General features: G+C 43.3%; 1 protein-coding gene across 11 annotated transcripts in view; it reads right to left on the reverse strand.

Moving 5' to 3' along the window:
* The window catches only part of LOC118288616 (BAH and coiled-coil domain-containing protein 1), a 64,874-nt gene extending 57,869 nt beyond the window's left edge, over window positions 1-7,005 (reverse strand). For 3 of the 11 annotated variants that reach the window (XM_047328032.1, XM_047328030.1, XM_035614896.2), the window contains exons 1-2: window positions 6,278-7,001; window positions 2,763-3,124 (exon numbers count right to left, since the gene is read on the reverse strand). In XM_047328032.1, coding sequence (XP_047183988.1) covers window positions 2,763-2,934 — 172 coding nt within the window. In that variant the 5' untranslated portion in view covers window positions 2,935-3,124; window positions 6,278-7,001. Of the gene's footprint in view, window positions 1-2,762; window positions 3,125-6,277 lie in introns of all 11 variants that reach the window. The other 8 variants (XM_035614899.2, XM_035614894.2, XM_035614897.2 and 5 more) reach the window with 6 other exon arrangements.
* Window positions 7,006-21,978: the final 14,973 nt, after the last annotated feature.

Raw genomic sequence — 21,978 nt, forward strand, 5'->3', positions numbered from 1 at the left:
TACCTCTGCAAAGTCAGAGGAGCCCTCTCACGGAGCCACGTCGGAAACCTGCCGGTGGACGCATTTTTACATCAACCCTGAAATATTCATGCACTTTGTAAAGTATTCATGTGAACCAGGGTCCGAGTTAGTCCCCAGGGGGAAAGTGCGGGGAAGCTGAAGGGATCCAATACACTCGGCAAACAACACGCACAGTTGTGCTAATGTTGCTAACATACGCGACACTGGAGGGGACACTAATGACCTGCGCCGTCAGGATGAACAACAGGCAACCCACCATTTGACAGCTCTTACATAGCATGACTGGTCTGTGTTCCTATTAAAAAGACACATATACAGGTCAAGTTAAATACAGTCGGAAAAAAATACTTTATATTTTTGCTTACATTAACTTTGGACCTAATTAATGGAAATGGCTTTTCGAATGGTCCAAATTAGTTTTCTTTTTTCCCCCGTCACACAGAGTTTTGAATTTGCACCGTTGCACCGTTTTGACTAATTACCACCGTCTTCAAAAATATATATACGCCACAAACAACTGTGAATTGTGCCTCGCGTCCCATCCACCTACTTGCAATCGTGACACGCTTGACATTTTCAAACATAATTAAAACAAATCAAAGATTCAGTAGAGCGCAATAACAAAAAAAATTATTCTAACAGCGCCCGGGGGAGATTTGAAAAAATGACGCGAATTTATGTCAAATTATTCTCCATTATCCTCAATCACACACCTGGAAATGTAAAGAATTAACTCATTTTCCCAAATCTTGGGGATATTGGAGAGACTTCTCTCCGGTCACACAAACCGTGTGTAACTGACGAGACCGGGGGAGAACAATAAACCACCTGTGCTGCTCATTGAGCAGTGTTGACATTTGGAGGGTGCGTATTCATGTTGGTGCGGCGCAGCACCACAAAAGAAACACCACATCTTGTTGGGTAAGCACCTGTACCCTGTAGCCAGCATTAGCCTTCATGCTCTCAACAAAACATCTTTAATAAAAAAAATAATTAAATACAGATGTAGGCCGTGTGTGTGTATGTGTGTGTGTGTGTGTGTGTGTGTGTGTGTGTGTGTGTGTGTGTGTCTGCGTGCGTGCGTGCGTGCACTGCCAAAAGGGAACATGAATGGCGAGAGATGAATGGCGAACAGCGCCCATGAATTCCACTGAATGACTAATTATACCCCGTGTTCAGCGCGATTTTGCAAACGAATACTGAATCCTTGGAAACACAATGAATTTGAAAAAAATATATCTTCGAGTAGCCTGCCACAATAGTGCCTACAGTGTCATCAGATTAAAATACATAAACAAACAAACGAACGCACGAATAAATAAAAATGCAGAAAAACAAAAACAAACATTTTGCGATTTCTGTATGTAACCATACAGCGAGCGAAGCCCCGCAGAATTCAGTTGTGAATTGTAGCTGATATATGTATTTGACGTAAACTAACTTTAAAGAGCTCCGTTTTCTTTTGCTGGCCCCAGATTCCTCAGCTGTCGCATCATAAACTAAAATGTCACTTAAATGGGGGTTTTTTAAGAAGCCACATTAGAATATTTTCAAAAGGAAATGGTTTCAGAGATGTAAAGTGTTTGATGCAACCAACACACGCCACTGGTGTCACCTCTTTTTGTTTTTACATACAGGTGAACAAAATAAAAGCAACAAAAGCAATTTGTGATCCGGCAATATTACAACATATGTGCTTTTTTTTTGTGTGTGTTTTCCTGACTTCAAATTTAAAAAAAAAAAAACTTGAATTAGATCCAATAGCCAAATAGCCTTAAATATAATCAAATAGCACAACCAATGGTTTGTTTTATTTCATTGTAATTTATTTTAATTTGGAGGATAATTGTATTACATTGCATTTGACTGTACAGGTGTTTCTTTCCCTTTCGTGTCCACACCCTGTCTATCAGAAATACATAAGGCGCCCAAGATTATTTTCTTCTTTAATGGACATAAATGTGCGTACTCGTGGGTGTAAACGTGCACAAGCGCATTCGGGTACACAAGTCACTTGGTATGCAATGTGAACACGTTTGCACGCAGACACTTTTGATGTGCGGCAGGAGGATTTTCTATGCTGTTGCTCGTCTTCCTACACACTGTGTAAACCCGTGCAGACCTGTTCGTCCAGCTTCTTGCCTATGGCCCTGGGTATGACCCGGGGGTTTTTTTTGGGGGGGGGGGGGGTATAGAAGCAATGGCACCAGTGTGACACCTATCAATTTAACGAGGAGTGACAAAAAGATCTCATTGTAGATTCAGCTCCATGGCCAGTGGGGGGGGGGGGGCGAGGAACCTGTGTGTCCAACATCTCCATACGTGCACAACTACAACAGACTTTCAAAATGCCATCTGTAAAATACCATGGCATTTACCCAACTTATCAACTGGCTATTTGCTATTTGCTCAACTGAGACGCCTCTTGCAGATGTTGGAGCCATACAGATGTTGATTCAGCTTAATGAAGAATTCCTCGTATGGCCCAGTGTAAGTCATAATGTATTGGCCACTCGTGTCAACAGCCACACCTAAAGCAACCGTTTATTTAAAACTCAGAGTCCGTTGCTCTTCTTTTGTGCAAAAACCCATCAGCGTTGCGCTCCACACACACACACACACACACACGCGCAGGCCACTCGCACCCTGAACACACTGATCAATGCTGCGTCTGAACATGCAGCGTTGCGGGAGATCAACGTCGGGAACCGGGGGACGAGAGGAGCCGTCGCTCGACTGACCTGAGTGCGGGGCCATCGGTATGTGCGGGGGGTAGTACTTCCCCGGCGGGAAGTGGCCGGCGTGCTGCACGGAGCCGTGGCCCGAGGGAGCGATCCGCGAGGCGGCCCGGTGCACCAGGGCGCCCCGCTCCGACAGGAGGTGCGCCGGGGCAGCGAAGTCGCGTCCTTCCATTCCAAAAAAAAAAAGGGAACGTCGAGTAATCCCAAAGTTCCGGACAGGGGCAGGTGAGGGGGGAAGGGGGGGGGAGGGGGAGAAAAGTCAAACGCGACCCATAAAATAATCCTTTCCACTCGGATCTATGTGTTGCACTCGGTCGACTGCAGGCGGACCCAGCCGAAAACGCAGCCCCCGATCATCTTTTCTGTCAGAGAAATGGAGAAATTCAAATTCAAATTTCATCATCAAGGAGTCTCCCCCCCCCCCACAAAAAAATGAAGAAGAAGAAAAAAAAGAAAAAACATGCAAAAAAAAAAAGCACCAGTTCAGAATTACACGGTGCAAAAAAAAACATAATAATAATAGTGACATTGAATTATGGCCAACTCCTTCAGAAAATGTCAGAGAAAACAAGTCATTAGTGACGCTCCATTGGATGTGGTTGTAACAACCTTTCCTGTTTTCTCTTTTCTTTCGGAATGAAAGCGGAGTGGTCCCCCTCCTCGACTTCACGGAGCCTCGGCTCCGATCGATCAGAGCCGGGACATGGGCCCTCATATCATATGCATCATATGGAGAAGAGCACTTGATATTCCGCAGGCACGACGAGAAACACACCGACACGTCGAGGAATCGATGGGCCCTTTTTCTTTCTCTCTTTCTCCTGTTTCATCATAAATAACGCTCGTGTTAGATTTTAGCCGAGCACGTCATGCAGCTGCTCCCCCCCCCCCAAAAAAACCCACAAACATAATATGGATATTATTATGAAATAATATTTTTGAAATCGTGATTGCTGCAACAACTTAATATATATTTATTTATTTATTTATTTTCAAAGCTCAGTGGTTCTGTCAGAGGACGACGTGTGTTGTTGCACTGTTTGTGTGCAGTCAGATGATGGAAGCCTCCTCAGCCTGCATCTCAAGGTGAACCAGGCTGCCTGCTCCTCCTATTGTTTCGGATCCATACAGGCGTTTCTGCCTCCACCCAGCTCTCATCGTTCACAACCTCAGACTATCTCCACGTGTGTGATTTTATGTATCATAAGTCCATGAATACCATGAATGCATAAACCGTGCACCATCTGCAAAAAAACTACCAAAAAAAAAAATAATTCATAAAAAAAAAACCCTGATTGAAATGCATCAACATGCGTCAACCGTGATTGCATATACTCTCATGCTATCGGGAGCCCTGCACTTGCCAGTTCATAAAGTTCATATGACCAATCATAAAGTAAAAGGGCCTGATGTTTAAAAATGAGAAGATAATTAAAAATACAGATCCATAACAGAGATGCATCAGCTTCCTGCAGACATGGACTCTCTCTCTCCCTCCTGTGTGTCTGTGTGTGTGTGTGTGTGTGTGTGTGTGTGAGAGAGAGAGAATAACTGCACTCTCACTACCTTCATCTGCCTTGACCTATTTCAGGTCAGGTAATCAAATGGAGTATAGTAAATACATCAACATCCTCCTCTGCCATGCCACAAAAAATAGCATTATGGATTTTCATCACAATTCATATTTCACATGAATTGGAATTAAAATGTAATGTAACTCCACCCCAAAGAAAATATGATTTTTGTCTTAACATCTGGTCGTGACAGCCCATTTCTGTGCCTCAGTGATGTGGCTTTGAGTATACTGATTCAAAACAAAGCAGGCAGCTTCATTTCATAGTTAAAAACAAATGAATCCTACATGGTTCAGAACACAGACATGTGTGTAAGTGTGCTTTAATACTACACATTCTCATTTGAGGCTCTCGAAGGCATTGTGGAGAGAATGGTTGTTTTTTTTCTTAAACCAATTAAATTGCTTAATAGATATCTGAATTCTGCAATGCACGCCTGCTCCAATCACACACAGGCTTGATTCACAATCAGCACCATCAGCTCGCCCATGTTGCCAGTTGCAGCCTGTATATCCCGCGATTAAGACAGTGCTACACCAACAACAATAAAACAAAACAAAAAAAATCTCCTCCATTCGGACATCCCCGTATTCAAAGTGAGCGCTTCCAGCGTGTGTCCACATGTGTGTGTGTGTGTGGGGGGGGGGGGGTCCTCAAACGTGAAAATGGTAAAAACGAGCCTGGTCGTTCGGTGTGTGTGTGTGTGTGTGTGTGTGTGTGTGCGCGCGCGCGAGGGGCTCGAGCCTGCAGCCCTGCGGACTGTGTTGGGGGAGAGGGCCGAGGTGAATGGCCGCCCCGTCAGGAGGACTCGCCTTTGTCTCCTGTGTGAGAAAGTGCTCTGCAGTCAGCCATTACCTTCCCCTCGCCATGCTGCTGCGTTCGAGCCCCTTCTCCCCTCGTCCTCCTCCCCAGCACGTCCACCCAAGGAACGGTCGAACGAACTGATTCGCAGTCTAAGAGTCGTCCGCTTTGCAAACGTCCGAATTCGTATGTGAATTTAATTGCAGCGGAGTAAAAAAAAATGATCATTGGGTCGTTTTTTGTTTCATTTGTACGATTTTTTTTTTTTTTAAATAAATGTGCGGAATCCCCCTTCACCGGGCGACACATTTTGAATACAAAATAAATATAATCAAATGATCGACGAGCCCCTAATGTAATTCATTACGCGGCTGCCAGTCTCATTCACACATTCCGAAAAGCGAAAGCAAGAATCGTACGTGATAAATCAAATTACGCTCTTATTTGGTCGGATCGGTGCTGCGGGAGACGAGGGGCGGACCTCCGTGACCGAGCGAGCCGGCAGGGAGTGCACCTCGGCCGGGACGAGTCTGCACTCGTCCCGCCGATCTCTCTCACACACACACACACACACACACAAAGCAAACATTTCTGCTTGGAGTTTAGCGTCCTACAGCCGCACTATGACCACAGTCTGCACCCCACCGACAAGCTACAGCAAAATATACATTTAAACAAATTAATCCAAGACCAAAAGCATAGTAGTAAAATAAATAAATAAATAAAACCTGGCACGTTTCGGGGGTTTTTAAAAAAAAAAAAACGATGGGTGATTAAAAGGAAAGGATCAGCAAATAAGTCATCGATAGAAATAAAACATTTTTTATAATTTCCAAATTGCCCTTATAATGTGAAAACTGTAATAATAATAATAATAATAATTTGAGGGTATGTATATTTTCTCAGCACATTAAATTAATCATCAGTTTATTCCTCATGGGAAAGAAACACCTCACACACATCCTGTTCTGTTATTCTAAAAAAAAATTATGGCTCTGCAACTGTGTGTATAATGGACAACATGTCACATTTAGCACTTTGGACAAAATGATCATTTTCATAACGAAGGAAACAAACAGGCCTTAAAATATCGAATCCAATAAAAAATACATAAAGTATACCAAAAAAAAGACTACTTACTGGTATGTTAAATCCTTGCATAACAATAAATTATAAAATCACAAAACACAGAGAGGGGCCGTGCGAGGCCGAGTGCGACGCCCATTTAAAAATAAAAATGTAAAAAAAAATCTGAGAGCGACCATGTGGCTACAGAGTGAGGTCCTACAGCACGTCCATCTGCGGCGGTGCAGGAGCCTGCTGGTTCGGTCTGTGGAAGCAGTGGGACCGGGGCTTCCGGCCTGGCTGGATCGCGGCTCGGATCTCCGAGCAGCGGTTTCTCTCCCGGTGCAACTGCGTACCTCGCTTCTCCGGGGGGGCAGGGTAAACACGCCCGCCCATTGGTCGGATACCTGCATGCTAATGAGCTCGTGCCGCCCGCCCAAGAGACATGCGTGGCTCCGATTGGACGGCGGCGCGGGCCAATGGCGTGGTGACTGGCGACACCGAACAAGGAGGAAAAAGCGCCAGATTTAAAGCCACGGGATGGTCCGGGTCACTCACAATGGAGCTCAGTGGCAGCAGCCGCAGCTCCACTTGGAAATGCACAGTAGATGATCTATTTGTATTAATAGATGTACTTATGCACAGATTTTGTTTTTGCCTGTTTCTGTTTTGTTATTGTATTAATACTACTCGGCATTAATGGGTTTTAGTCTCCTGGACTAGTGTTTAAGATGAACTGGACATACTTGTACCTCTCCCCCCATGTGTGTATGGGTATGCATGTGTGTATGTTTTGGTTGGGTTTTGGGTGTTGACTATTACATTTTGTTTATATGCTATCCAAAAAATACCAATAAATAGAATCTTTAAAGAAAAGAAAGAAATGCACAGTATATTAAAAAAAAGAAAGAAAAAAACATGTCTGCACACTGGTCATAGCAACGTAGAAACCAAAAACAAAATGGTCATATGTGCACTTCAGTATGTGCAAAACCCCAAAATAAACTTCTTTTATATCAGTCTACTTGTGATAATGCTCCAGCAGATAGGAATTGAAAAAATGCAGAACACAAATGACATTTAACAAGAGCTGTAATACTTTTTAAAACATTTAGATCAGATTTAGTGTCAACTACTTGATCGACTGATCCCAACCAATGTCAATAATGTAAAAAATCCGGCAAAAATTACACAAATTTTCAGAGAAGCAATTAAATGAATGTAATATGTATATTTTTCATTTGGTAACCCCCCCCAAATTGTTTTTTTTTTAAATAAAAATTTCCTTCGTGATATTTACCCGGACATTTAAATAATGTCACCGTTCCATAAACATATAAAGAAAGACAATTATTTAAAAGAAATAAAAAATATATAATATTTTACTTATGAAGTAATGCTCAAATATATTATTATATTTTCTAATTTAAAAGCAGTTGAAAACATTGTCACAGATTAAAAGCCCCTATGTATATTTCAAATTCAGTTGACAATTATTTACAGACACACATTAAACACTCACTATTCTTCTGTCTACATTTTTTTCTTCGTCGGAGCCAAAAGAGGCTTTATTTTATAAAAAAAAAAAAAAATTGCAAATGGTTTGAGAGCCACTTTCTTGAAGCTCTGCACTGAATCATACAGACAACACAGTAAGTCCAATATTTCCCCCCCCTCCATGTTATATGGACTTTGGTTATTACATTATGCTAAATGTTTACAAATGAATCTCCCCCTTTTGTACGCACGCTTCTGATTGGCTGGCTCGGTGCCAGAGCATTGTCAGTCACAGAGTGTAAACAAGACTCTGATTGGCTGTTGGCCAGTCCGCATTGGACTCGTCTGAAAGAAAAAAAAGGCAATAACTGGCCCAGCGGTTTCAAGGCGTCCCCGGGTTAGATGATGAAAGTGGATTAAAAAAAAAGGGGGGGGGGGGGCAGTTTCAAGGCACCCCAAAGGCGGACCCCTATTGGCCCCGGAGCCATATGAGTCAAGCGTGAATCAAAGGGAAGACTGCGGAGCGAGCGAGAGGAGGGGAGGGGGGGTAATGTGTTGGACATTTAAAAATAATCGGGGTTAGCTTTCGGATAGAATGCGAAAAACGCGCGACGGTTAACGTTAATGAAAAGTTATGAAAACAAGTGAGGCGAGCCTCGACACGATCCGAGCGAGCGGAGGGACAACGAGCCCCGGCGCCGAGCAGGAGCGTCCCCGCCGGGGTCCGCGTCCACGGAGGGACGAGGCTGCACGGAGGCGCCCACCGTGTTACTGTGCGACTGGCCGTCTGCAGGAGGTTTGTCGGTGTGGGCTCGCTGCGGTGCAATAAGAACGGTAGTTTACAATATTCACAATAATACATAATAATAAAAACAACAACAACCAGTGTAGGCTTGATTTGCGTGAAGTCAAGACGTTCTGGAAACGGTTGGCGTCGCACGCTGCTTGTTAATAGCTGTGGTCTGGCTGTGGACGGTGAATTCAGATGAGGGTGTTAAAAGCTCGCATGGAGCCAGGAGGAGAGTTGTCCTACACTCCTACCACACCGCGGATTCGACAAATAGCTCCCTTTGATTTATAGAAGGAAAAAAAGAATATAATAATTCCATGTGATAAAGATAATATCTTGATTTCTCTCTCATTTGCTTATTTACACTATTTCCTCAGCGACTTCACTTTTTACTCAAATGTCAAATGTCCCATTTAGATATCAGATCAAATGAAAAAATGAAATTGACAATTCCAAGTATAGGCTATTAATATTTATAAGAAGATTAATGGTAAATTATTACCACTTTTTTTTCTCAGTGTTTTTTTCACTGCAGGGTTTTTTAAAGCACTGTAAGATGACCTGACAAAAATATTATGTATTTATCCATTTTTATTTCATTAGTTTAATCGTTAATTATTTATTTAGTTACAGATTAATGTGGAGCTGGAGTAATTTTCGTAATTATTTTTAAACTTTTTGTTGTTTATTACAGTGGAATTTTTTTTACCATGATAATTTACATTAGCTCTACTGCTTTGCCTGAATACTAAACTTGAATTATGTTACATATGTGTGTGTGTGTGTGTGTGTGTGTGTGTGTGTGTGTGTATAAATATATATAAGACGGTGCTGGAATTTCATCTCATCATGGGCTCTTCTCAAGTGAGTGCTTACAATGTGAAAGAGGGGGTCAGCTGCCACACACACACACACACACACACACACACTCACTCAGACACACACACACACACACCCGAAGTGATAATTAATGCAGAGTGAGGGATTTCTTAAGAAAAAAAAGACCAGTTTTACGACGAGGATTGTCCTTGATCAATGGAGCGTTGATGATTGACAGTCTGTGCCTCCCACCCACATCTACAGTCGGAAGAAAGGACCCTTGGATATTAAAGATAGACAAACTCATCGTCTGCGTGCTTTTATTTCCACACATAAAAATGCTCAAGAGCACTGTGAGCATGGCTGGTCATCTGAAACATCTGACAACGAGACATGATTTTTCCATGTTGTGAAAATATTTGCGATCGTTTTATAGCAAAGGTTAAAAACAGAAAAAAAAACGTTTGGAGCTTCGCATGTCACAGAAAATGCTGAAAATATTTTAGATAGACTGCAAAAAACAAAAAATATATTATTTAATATCTTTCAAAATAAGGGGGATTTTATGCGTTTTAGTGAAGTTAAACCTACAGTCCGACATAATATGGAGATGTTAACAACGGATAGCCTTTGACCCCCGTGTGTGTGTGTGTGTGTGTGTGCATGTGCAGCTGTGTGGTGGTGCGCGCACACATGACCTGACTGAATATCAGTCGATATTAATTAAGATGCAATAAATCAGGTTTATCTTTACGCATTTAAAAACACATAACATTTTGAAAGCAAGATTAACATCAGGACATGGAATGTTTTCTTATGTCTATCATGGGTGGATCGGCATGAATAACGTCTGCGTGTGTGTGTGTGTGGGGGGGGGGGGGGGGTGCTTGAATTGTAGTGGCATATGGCAGAAGAAGCCTCGTGAACACATTGTATTTACAACTGCACCCTGTATGAGGATCTGTCTTCACTTGCAGGGAAAGAACTGTGCTCTCACCACACACGCTAATAAAACCATTCCTTTTATTTTTAGATCTATTGTCTTTCTTGACTAAATGTACCTTTTTTTTTGATAAAGGGCAGCTCAGAGACATTTCGGTAAATCAGATCTCGTTAGTTCACATCCTACTTCCTCTGACTGAAAACAAAAGATCACTGCAAGCATGCTGCCTACAGTGGAAACACACACACACACAAACCCCATTAGCCAAATTAGCCAAATGTATTTTTAGGTCTTAAATATTGACCACCCAAGAAGGAATAAAATAAAAATTGACAATATTTGTCAATCAAAGTATCGCCTTACTTATAATCAGCGCTTTCCCAGAGGGAGAAGTATTGTGGGTACTTGTCCATGTAAATGGAGGATATAATCATTACAAGGCGATAAATCCTGTGACATCCTCTGGCACGTATACTGTTTGTCCTTCTTTACCTCTAAGTTCACCGACCCGAGCACCCTGACGTCATATTTTAACCCCCTCGTTACCTCACCGTTTCCCCTGCAGCCCTGCAGGCCCACAATGGAAATGACAACATTGGCAAAGTTCATCACCGGTGAGACAACTCCCCCCCTTTTTTTTAAACAATGGATGAGAAAATGTGTGTTTATGCTCATGTATATGTGCCATAAAACCGATATTGTAACCGATTCATTCTACTGATACACTCAGGGTCGGATCAACAAAATGTAACGTGTCAATTCTGGACGTAAACATCAACATTTCTTGGAGCTGGCGCAACCCAAACGTAGGTGTATATATGGATGACTAAATACTCACCTTAAGGTGACTTCTTATTAAAATAGCCCTATTGATCACTGCCTCAGACTGTATCACACATTAGGTCTTGGTGTTTTTTAATCGGGTCTTGTGATCGCGGCCGGCTCCGCTGTCCAACACAGCTGTTGTAGCCTGAACAACACACAAGAACAACACTGTGCCTCCTCCACTGTTAAACCCATCAGCCATGTTTGTTACCCAAGATATGCAGGGAAGGGGTGCTGGGCTAAGCTTGGGGGGGTTGCCTGATGCTTCCATGGTCATGTGACCAAGATGGCCGTTGTCACTAAAAAAAGGTCTTGTTTGAGAGAAGAAAAGGAGGTTTGTGGAGTGATTGATTTCTCCCCCAGCTGCAGGTTGGAGGGAGCATTGCGTAAGCATCACATGGCCGAACTGGGCAGCGATCACGAAGCTCAGTTCAGGGTTCCAGGCCCAGGTCTGTCCCCGGCTCAGCCCTTTGGGCTTCCTCCTCCCATTCACAGAGCCCGCGCATTCATTTCACACAACTCGAGCCTTATCCTCTTCCCCCTCACCCGACACCCCGGACGCTTATGTTAGAGCTGATTTATCAGGATATTCTGATTTCTCTCGCCACTCCGATAGAGAAATAATACTGGCGCGGAAATGCTGCAAATGAAGGCTTTATGCATTTGTCCTACTTATATTGTTGAGACTGTGTCATGCAGTAGAGCCCGCTTCACTCTGACTGGTGACAGACTAAAATCCTCTGCATGCAGATGAGTTTAGAAACAGTGGGAGATCAGATTGTCATGAAGTTTCACAATAACAGAAGTATGGAAAGTGAGTCTCTGGTCACTTGTCGGAACTTAGTATTATCCACATGTCTTTTCATCAAATTATTTGCTATGATGATGATAATTTAAAGATATATTAAACATCTAACAATGGTTTAATATCAATTGATAGGCTGTAAATCAATATTACACCTACACAAAATGTTCTTTGCCATCGCGTGTTTTCCTTTGGGCCACTCATCGTCTCAGCCTCAGAGTAGAGAAACCCTGACAGTCAAAAAGTCAGAGAATGAAAGCAGAGTTTTAACAGCGGCAGCATCCTCCCATCGTCCGCCTCTCCGTAAACGTATTGCTGAATCAAGAAGGTGCTGAGACCTCGCCACCAGTGTCTGATGAATGATCAATATGGGATTCAATGATTCAGGTCTCACGGCAGGCTGCAGTGAAAAGGGGGATAAAAGCATTACACGTCGATACGTATCGAAGTAACAACAGTCGTACTTACAAGAACACACTAAAGTTAGAGCGAGTAGAAATGCCTCCTGGAAAAAGCATTGTCTGAACAGCCAAGCATTTTTTTTATTTGACGCGCTGCATCAAGTGTCCCGGTGTCAGCCTCCATGCACTGCTTTCCTTATTCTTCTCAGCATCTCTTTCCCTCCTCAGCTCGCTGTGCTTGCTGACATAAATCCAACTCAGCACATCAACGAATCAGTTTATATGACATGTATATGCTTTTCGCATGAAGTGTCCAATTAAAAATGTCCTCTGCCGGGCCTAAACCAGTTTTCCTGGTTGCCATTCGGCCTCCCTTATGGCAGATGGCCTTTCTGTCATATTAATTTCACATCCCAATGGCCGATTGTGGGTCTGACATAAAAGTGATGAGCTGTATTTCAGTGCCCCAGCTGATGGGACTCCCAAAGATATGGGGGCCCCTTTTTATGGATCCTCAAATATGCAGTTATCACTCTCACTCCCCACCTGACAAGCCTGCAACGTCTGTTAGAGATAAAAGTTAACAATGCCAGATCATTGCAACAATGCTGAAGTGGAAAAAGAGACGCAGCAGACAAAGTCCAAGTTCAATAAGCAACATGTGCTCGAAAAATCCTCAAGTTAGATGAGGGTAGAAGATGATTCTTAAAAATCAATTGATTTTTGATTTACCAAAAAGAAAGAGACCCACAGAAAGCAAAGCAAAAAATATAAAGATCCCTCTTTTTTCACAACAGACTCTGCTCAGATTCAACCATGACAGTGGTAACATTTGATTAAACTACCAGATATGCATTGAGGATTATTTACACAGAGCACAGGACAGACAGACTTTAAATGTGGCTTACACACAAGATATTATATCTAGCGCATGTAAATATCATTTTCCATGTTCTTCCTTTTTTCATTATGATTTTTTCTTTCAGAAACGTAATATCTTCGAAGTAATATATAAAATGGAGGCAAGCTGCATGCACGTCTCACCGTATGTATGTGCATGTGCATCGCCTGCCCCTCTGACAAAGATATTGCAAAAGATTAAGTTAATATTATTGTTTGACCAGAGAACCGTGTTCTCCGTCCTCAGGAGGACATGACACATGGCCTGGACCAAAGGACAGAGTAATGTGTGGCAGAGTGAATGGCTGCACATGCTCATTAGTTTCATTAATCACAGAGGGCCGAGATGCCTAATGATAGAGGGACCGGGGACTTCACAGAGGGAGGAGGAACAGGATGTGACAGAGATGAAGGATTCCGCAAGAATATTAACATTTGGGGGAATGTAAGTTGCCCTCAGATTCATTCATTTATCTGTTTTGGGTAATTGTGGCTCTGGCAACATCGCAGGGATTGCTCAAAACAAAAGGAACTGTGTAATTAATACCAGGCTTAATTGTCACTCTAAATTGTCATATCATTATAAATTAATGTAATGTTCTCACTCGGAGTGTGAGGGGGAGAGCTGGGCTGAGCCGGTTCCCTTGTGGAAACAAAGGATCTCTGTGGGGATCAAATAGGTGTGCGGCATTTCTCTCACAGACGAGTTGATTGTGAACGGGAAGACTCCCTCTCATGACTCCTCCTCTCGCCGCCTGGTCGTCCGTCGCCCGCCACACCATGCAGCTAAAGGGCGTGTAGCTGCAGCCGCGCACCAGAACTCAGGGTGGAGGGCGCCGGGCGGAGCTCAGCCAGCTCCTCCGCAGCCTGCTCGGTGGGAGCGAGAGGCCCTGAGCTTGGCCGTCCCTCTGCAGCAGCAGCAGAAGCTCCAGGGAGAGTCGTGCACGGCGAGGGCAGGCTGTTTGATCAGCACATATTTTTAATTGGCTTCAGGCACCCCGGAGTGTCAGCATTGCCACGGAGTAGACTCCTATTGCATCTTTCCTAATTACAATCATTATAAATTCAAGGCACATCATAAAGGATTAAATGAGCGTCTATGGGAGAGAGTGTGTGTGTGTGTGTGTGTGTTGTGTGTGTCGGCGTGCCTGCGCGTGTTGTCTCCTTGATAGCTAACATGTACAGCTTAATTGTTTTTCTTCTCAATAATAGTAGATGAGTGAGGGGCTTGAATCCTGGCCCACTAATCAAATTACATGAGAGGGAACTTCCCAACACATTCACTCTGAAATACTGCGGAGAACTGAGGCACTGTGTCTCCTCAAGAAATTGATTTTGAGTACAAGCAAAAACCTGCTACTTTGGGGAGTGTTGAACCTGCGGTTTTATTGAATATTCACGTCTGCCCCGCTGTGTGCAGGGGGTTTAACAAGCAGCAGTTTGTCTTATTTAAAAAAACAAAAAACAGATGTCGCACAAACGGCTCAACTCCGCGGAGGATTAGTTTTGAAAGGCTCGGAAAACAAATGGTCTTCAGAAAACTTGTGCATAACATCGATGTTTTATTCATCACTACTTTGATGGGTGGGAGAAACTCCCTGTGTTAAATTAGATGTATAGATGATGAAGATATTGTATTAGAGTGATTCCGCCTGTGCTTTAGGGGGCTCGAATGGGAGAGGTTTCAGTCCCCTAAACAAAGGAGGCTTAAATCTCTTACATATCTACCAGTGCTACTTTGCCCCCGAGGGAGCGGAGAAACAAGGCAGCGTTTCTTTGCTCTGATATTGGAAGCTAGAGTTCATGAGGGCAAAATGCAGGCAATGACTATACGGAGGGATTTTAAGAGCGGGCTCTGTTCGAAAACATGGCCCCCAGAGCCTTAACACACACCCTGACACAAACATTAAAATCATATGACACATGACAGAGAAAATTACTACAATTTATCAAGGTAATCACCACGTCTTACCAAAGTTCGAGGTGAATATCTCACTCACGGGCCATTATGAGGAGCTCCGCAGCGTTCGGGGACAATGCATAAGTGTTGGGACAGAAGCCTCTGAGCACAAGCCAATAGTTATGGTGATGGAGCCTGATAATGTCTCTTGTGGAGCACAGTGGGACTTCTATTCACATCAACATCCAATAAAAGTACAGCCACCCCTTTGATAGCTGAAGGACATTATTGTACAGCACTGAACGGACATGCAATGTGTGGACAGACACAACAGCACAACAATGGACATTTCAGAAGCGCCACAAGGTTTACTGTAATCCTTGCGGCGATGTGAGCGCTAAACTCGTCGCAGATTGAAATGTGTAAACACAGAGATAACTACAATGTTTTGGATTGTCAAAACTAAAACAAAAAAGAAGAAAAAAATTGGTAAAAGTTGAAAGCAAAAATAGAAAGAATGTAATTTGGATGTTTCTTCAGTTCCTCAGTTTTGCCCACCGCCAACACATCGAGAGGGGGATCAGAACAGGGCTTGGTTATTCAAAGCCTTTGTGCAGACATATTTTGGAATGTGATGTGCGCGGGTCCCACTGAGTCATGGAGGACGGACAACGGAGAGCCGTGGCAGAGGGAAGAAAGTGAAAAATGGATCAGAGGGATGAGTGAGGGCGGGGTGTCTCTTCAGCCATCGCTGTCCGGAAAGGTCCATTCATCATTTTCACGTCTCCGCGTCACGGCTTATACTTTGGCAATAGCCAGAAGTGTGGCAATGAAGACACGGAGGATTGATGAAGTGCAGGCGGGGGTTGGCTGGCAGGGGTTCGGGGGGGGGGGGGGGGGGGGGGGGGGGGGGGGGCGGAGATGGTCAAACCAGATGTGGGGTGAGGTGGGGCTGGGATGGAACACACGGGGAGGGGGACCCGCTGAAGGTCATGATGTTACCCACTGCCCCCATTAACCATATCCATTTGCAGACGTGCATGAATGTAGGCCACGCACTGTGTACTGATGCATATTCATGACAGCGTTGCCGTTATCCACCAACACTTACTGGTGACGCGGACAACAACGTCCAAGAGCTCATGACACTGCAACTGCACCACAAAGACGACATAAGCTGCAGTCTGTAATCAGACATTAACTTCTGCTGTGTGCTTTTGTTGACGGTCATCAACACGCACACTCGATCGTAGTGAGTTGTCTGGAGATTTTCCCGCTCTATTCTCACGTGGGCTCACACATTTTCACTCTAATATTTTCTTTGGGAAATCGGAAATAGGAGAAGTTCCAAAAAGAAAATTTGCGGGCATTTGTGTTTTCTCAGAAAAGAAAAAAAAAATCCCACAGACATACAGTAGTGCTAAAAGGTGACAACATCACCTGTCTAGCCTTGGTTCTTCTCTGCACCATTAATGAAGCGACACCAACGGCAGCTGGTTAGCTTAGCTCACCACAAAGACTGGGAACAGTCTGATTCTTGTCCTGCGGTTAAGAAAATCCACCAGCCAGTATATCAAAAATTTCACTTCTGTACGTGTTATATCTCTATGATTTAGTCCGCGCAAACCCTTCGAAGCTTTGTGATTTTTAAAAACTCAAAAGTGTTCATTGTCAAATCTGATGCACGGACAGATGATTCTAATTAGCCTTCAGACGAACACCCCACACCTTTGTGGCAGCATGGGAAATGTATATTAGGGAATCAGTTCATGTCATTAGTTTGTATTTTGTGTACAACCTGTGAAATTACTGAAGAATGCAAAATACTTTTTGTGCCTTAATGTGAGGTCTGGACCTTAGTATGTAACGTACCTTACAATTGAATTGATTGGAGTTTAAATTGAATTGAATTGGAATTTGTCCCTCGAAGACAAAATTACATTTTAAAGCTTAGTTAATCTCTTCTCTGTTGTTCACGAACGCTTGCAGGTTCCTCGCCAGCGGCAATCTCAGTGATACTGTACGTGGGTACTGCTGGACTCCCCCTTGTGGTATAACTATCGCACAGCTGTAAAAGACCACAGTCTGCCAGACGAAGGAATCCACTAAAAAAGTGAAGGGGCTAACTCAGACTGATTTAAATTAGTGCCAAGAGTAATACCAAAACCTGTTTCCTCTTCCTCCTCTCCCTCTCTTTTCTCTCCGCCGTGGAGTGTATCCCCTGCTGGCAGCAGGCGCACTCCGAAGAGTGTGGTTCTCCCAACTCAGTAGCTGATCAGAACCAGGTGGGTCGGCCTCCATGTGCTTTCCATTTGTGCAGGATGTAAATGGATTCAATTAAATCCAAATGCACAACCTGTCAGCCAGGGGGAAGTGGCAGACTTTCAAAGGCCATTAGATTATGGACAGGATTTGGAATAAAAACTTCACTGGCCCGGGATTGTGCCATTAAATTGGTTGATGTGAAACTATTGAAGTGATTTGCGCTTGCATGCTGACTGTGCTATAATAATGTGGGTGTGGAATCTGTCATACACACCCCCTCCCAAATTATAATTTGCAGCCAGCCCCTTTCTTTTTCCCGTCTCTCTCATGAGCACACAAACACATGTGAATGCAAACGTATAAGCGGCATACATACGTTTGGCTGTAAGTGCATCCCCAGACGTATTGCAAGAGGCCTCACAAACTTGCCTGCATTACAAACAGGAGCTCTTGCAGCTTTAACGGCAAATGTCTCCATCAGTCATGGCTGTTAAGAAGCCCAGCCATAAAAATTAAAGACTTCCAGCAAGCTGACCAACTGAAACACGTCTCCCTTTTGTTTTGATTGGCCGGAATAATGTGATGTCCACTGTTAACATTCGGTTTCCCTCGCTGGCCTCTGTAACACATAAGAATACAGTCAATTACAAGCCTGTCGAAGTAAAAAGCACCGACGTGTTCTACGAGCGGTAATGCATCCTCACACTTTTCAGGCAAATCCATACAGATGTGTAACACCAGGGCAGATGTGTCACCCACAAAACGGTTTCACCCGCGTGAATTGGAGCGGGGGAGGGGCGATTGTGTCGAAAACAAAGGGCTTGTCCGACGCGTGTAGGAGGTGGATAGAACAGAGGGTTCACTTGACCTCCTATGATTCTAATGGAGAACTTCTACATGCCTGATATAGAAGTGAATCAATGGTACATCTCTAAGCCATTATTATCAATCACCATTGCTTAAAAGACACCCTAATGAGCTCATTAGATAAGATGAACAGCAGATTGATTGCAAAATGGGCCAAGTAAAAAAGTAAGACGTGGAGAAGAAGGTGATGGAGGAGAAAGGAAATAGGTCTCCTGGTTCTCCAGAAAGAAGAATGGGAGAGTGAAATTAAATGGGTAAGAGACAGGCCATGTGTCTTGGACTGCAATTCTATTATTTCAAAGTTTTTCAAATTGAAATTCCTTGCATCTTGTCAGTCCATTTGGCCACCTACATAATATGATCACAGTATACCGTAGTGTCGTCAAACCTGTTGAGGAAACGACCACATATCTTTGCAGTTATAGAAATTTTCGACTTGGCGCGTGTCTCCCACACACACACACACACACACACACACACACACACACACACACACACACACAGCTGCCGATGTTGGCTGTCTGGGTTCCATGGGGGAAAAGCAATCCAAGAAGATTCACCGGCCGCTTTAACAATATGTGCACAGGAGGAAAAGATGGAAAAGGAGAGGGACAGAAAAGTCGAGCCGAAGTAAAACAATGGCGGGAGGGAGCCGCGGAAAGTCAGTGAAATCACAAGAAGCAAGAACACAAAGGAGGAGGGGGAAAAAACGATGTGTACGAGAGTGTAAACGATGTGATTTGAGCAGACATTTGTTCCCCTTGGGCGAGCATGATAGGCCATTCGGTCTGAATCGGGGGGGGGACGTAAGGGCACCCTGCTGGTGCTGGATTTTGGCCGCTGTGGCACTACGGTGGATTGAAAAAGTGAAAATATGTAAGAGAAGGTCAGTATTAAAGCAGCAGCAACCTTCTCCGTTTCCAGCCAGGACGGAACAGATGTGCTCACCACTCCAGCTGTTGCCAGATGTGGATATAGCACCATCTGCATGAGCTGTTACAGCGTGTGTGTGTGTGTGTGTGTGTGTGTGTAAGTGAGTGGGTTTTTTTTAAGCAGGAACAAAAACCTGCAGCTCACATGAGTGAAATTGAATAATTTCACTAATTTTGGTGATTCGAGTCTGACACTTACTTCTCTGATTACCCCCTGTCAGGATTTCTGATAGTCTCACATTACAAATTGGCTGCTTTATGTAAAATGTTTGATTTCTGTAAAGTACTTTGGAGTGTGTACATGTTGGTCTCATTTATGCATTAAAAAGAAGGTCATAAAGAAGTTTTGTTCCGCACAAACACGCTTTGATCTTGCATGTGGTCAATTACATCCTAATGGCTCTCTCCATTCATCAGTATATCCACACTGACAGTGTTCTGTATACTGTACAAGGTGAATTAAGAACACTGACAACATATCTTTCTATTTTAGTTCAGTAGCACATACATGTCTTTCGTTTTTTAACCTTTCTTATGTTCACTCATTTTGCAGAATACATCTACAGGTATATATCATTTTAAAACATTTGCTAAAAAAGCCAAAAGGAATAAAAAAAAGAGGGAAATAAGTTATTTTGTTTGTGATCCTGGAATATAAAACCTAATGAGACATATGAGTGTTAGGAGACCGCAGGAGATGGCAGATTAAAAAGTGCAGGGGAGATTTCTACCAACAAAGTGGTTGCTCCACCGCTGTTCCCTGCTCCACCTGGCGAAGAGAATGGTCTGAATAGATTTCAGCAACCTCCATAAAGCCAGCACTAAAGCCACTTCACAAAAGGGAATAGAAACCAAGCCAATCAATTAATGCCCCCCAACCCCCCATCACGAGGCGTATAGACGGGGAGAAGTGCTTTCAGACATGGTGTATGTCTGAAACTTGCTGGGTTCAATCGTCCTGTGACATTGAACAAGAGAGTCAGGGCCTACTCTCTGTATGTTCACGGCTGCTTTCTTTGTGTGTCTGCGTGTGTGTGTGTGTGCAAAAGTGTGTATGTTCTAATGTATTTGTGTGCGCGCGTCGAAAATCTTACTATTGAATGACTGCATTCAACGGAGCACCGTGCTCTTTAAATGCCAATGAAAATAAAGAGAGGGAAATTGTAGGCACTCCGGAGCAACAGGGAAAAAACCAACAGAGCGAGACAGAGAAAGCAAAACCTTACAGCGCCAAGAGAGACTTCATAAGGTTTAGCAGCCTTCCACTCAAATATATGGTGGCCATAAATCCTCCACTTAATGTCCTTTGGGCTCCACTTTTTATGGGTAGTGACAATGACAGTGAACAACTTCTAAAAAAAAAAGGATTTATATATGTTAATCAACACAGCAAATTTCAACAAGACTGGCTGGATGAACTCCAAGGTTTACTCTTTCAAAAACTCCCATTCCAGTAATAAAAGTTGACAACGCTCTGTTGCACTACACAAGACGTTCTAAAGGGATGTAAAATATTATGTTTCCACTGAAGTATGAAAGGAGTAAATCCTTAAATAGAATGCAGACAGACCCAACACATGATACTTGAGTGTTGGGACGGCCACACTTGATGAAACAGTTTGTGTTGGGTTTCTGTTTTCGTTCCTAGATGCCGATTTTGGTCCTAAAAATGAAATATATTTTGAGAAAGGCGCAGAGACAGCACGTCCTTACGTATATGAGCGGTGAAATATGCCGCTCAGGCATCAAGAGCGACGGCACTCTTTGTGAAGAATGGACTCTTTCAGAATTGTAAATTATTAATGCAGAGAGCTGAAGGGATCATTTTAATGTAGTTGGTCAAACTACGTCATGCAGTCGTGGAGAGTCTCAAATCCAGCTGATTAGCATATCTTGTAATGTCCTTTTGTATGGATGTTTTTGTTGAAAGGGATCCAGTGAAAGCTCAGGTTCAGATTAATACCGCTCTCATATGTGTGCATTGATTTGAGCAGCAGTTAGCAGTCAGTTAGCTTAGCATAGCATCAAATAACCTGGAAACAAGGGGAAACATCTGGTCTGAATAATAACTTAAATTGTTTAGTTTTATTTCCCCCCCCCCCAAAAAAAAAGTTAAGAAACACTTAGCCATTTGATCCCAATCTGTTTTACAAATTTTCAAAACGAAAAATTGATGTTTCTTGGCTCTAAGCAGTTGCCAGGCAACCAGTGGAGATTCCTGTATTCTTAGTGTATAAATTGATCAACTATATGGTACCCTCGAAAAAACATTCTGCTGCCGTCCACAGACTGTACGGTACACTCCTTTCTGTCGATTCTCCCACAATGCAATGCTTTGCATGTCATAGATTGCAAGCATTAACCATTGACGTCGCAAAAATGATGATTAGTCGGAGCCTGAAATGTCACTTCACTTCTCGCCATTGAGCGAAATATTGAGCGTCCATTATTTAGGGATTTAGTGAATGAATGCCATCAAATGTTTTTTTCACATTGAGCATTTTGTGCATGTAAATTAAACATGTATTGTGGTTTTGCGCACCTTCATACAGGTTGTGGATTTCGAGCCCAGGCTGTTTCCCTGGCGTCTAGCTGAAGCTTTTTTTTTCAACAGACAGACACGGCAGCGGCATCCATCTTTTCATCTGTCTCTCCACCAGAAAGGGAAGTGCATTTCCCCAAATGTCAGTTTATTACTTTGAAGTGCTATTGCAGCTATTTAGTATTGGACAGAAGAGACAGATTTGAAAAAGAGTTAAAAAATTTGAAGCAGCAGACGCCAACATAGCCTGACTCTCAGTCCAAAGAACGGGCCGAGCTCCAAACACTACA

Source organism: Scophthalmus maximus, chromosome 17, assembly GCF_022379125.1.
Source record: "Scophthalmus maximus strain ysfricsl-2021 chromosome 17, ASM2237912v1, whole genome shotgun sequence".
NCBI lineage: Eukaryota > Metazoa > Chordata > Actinopteri > Pleuronectiformes > Scophthalmidae > Scophthalmus > Scophthalmus maximus.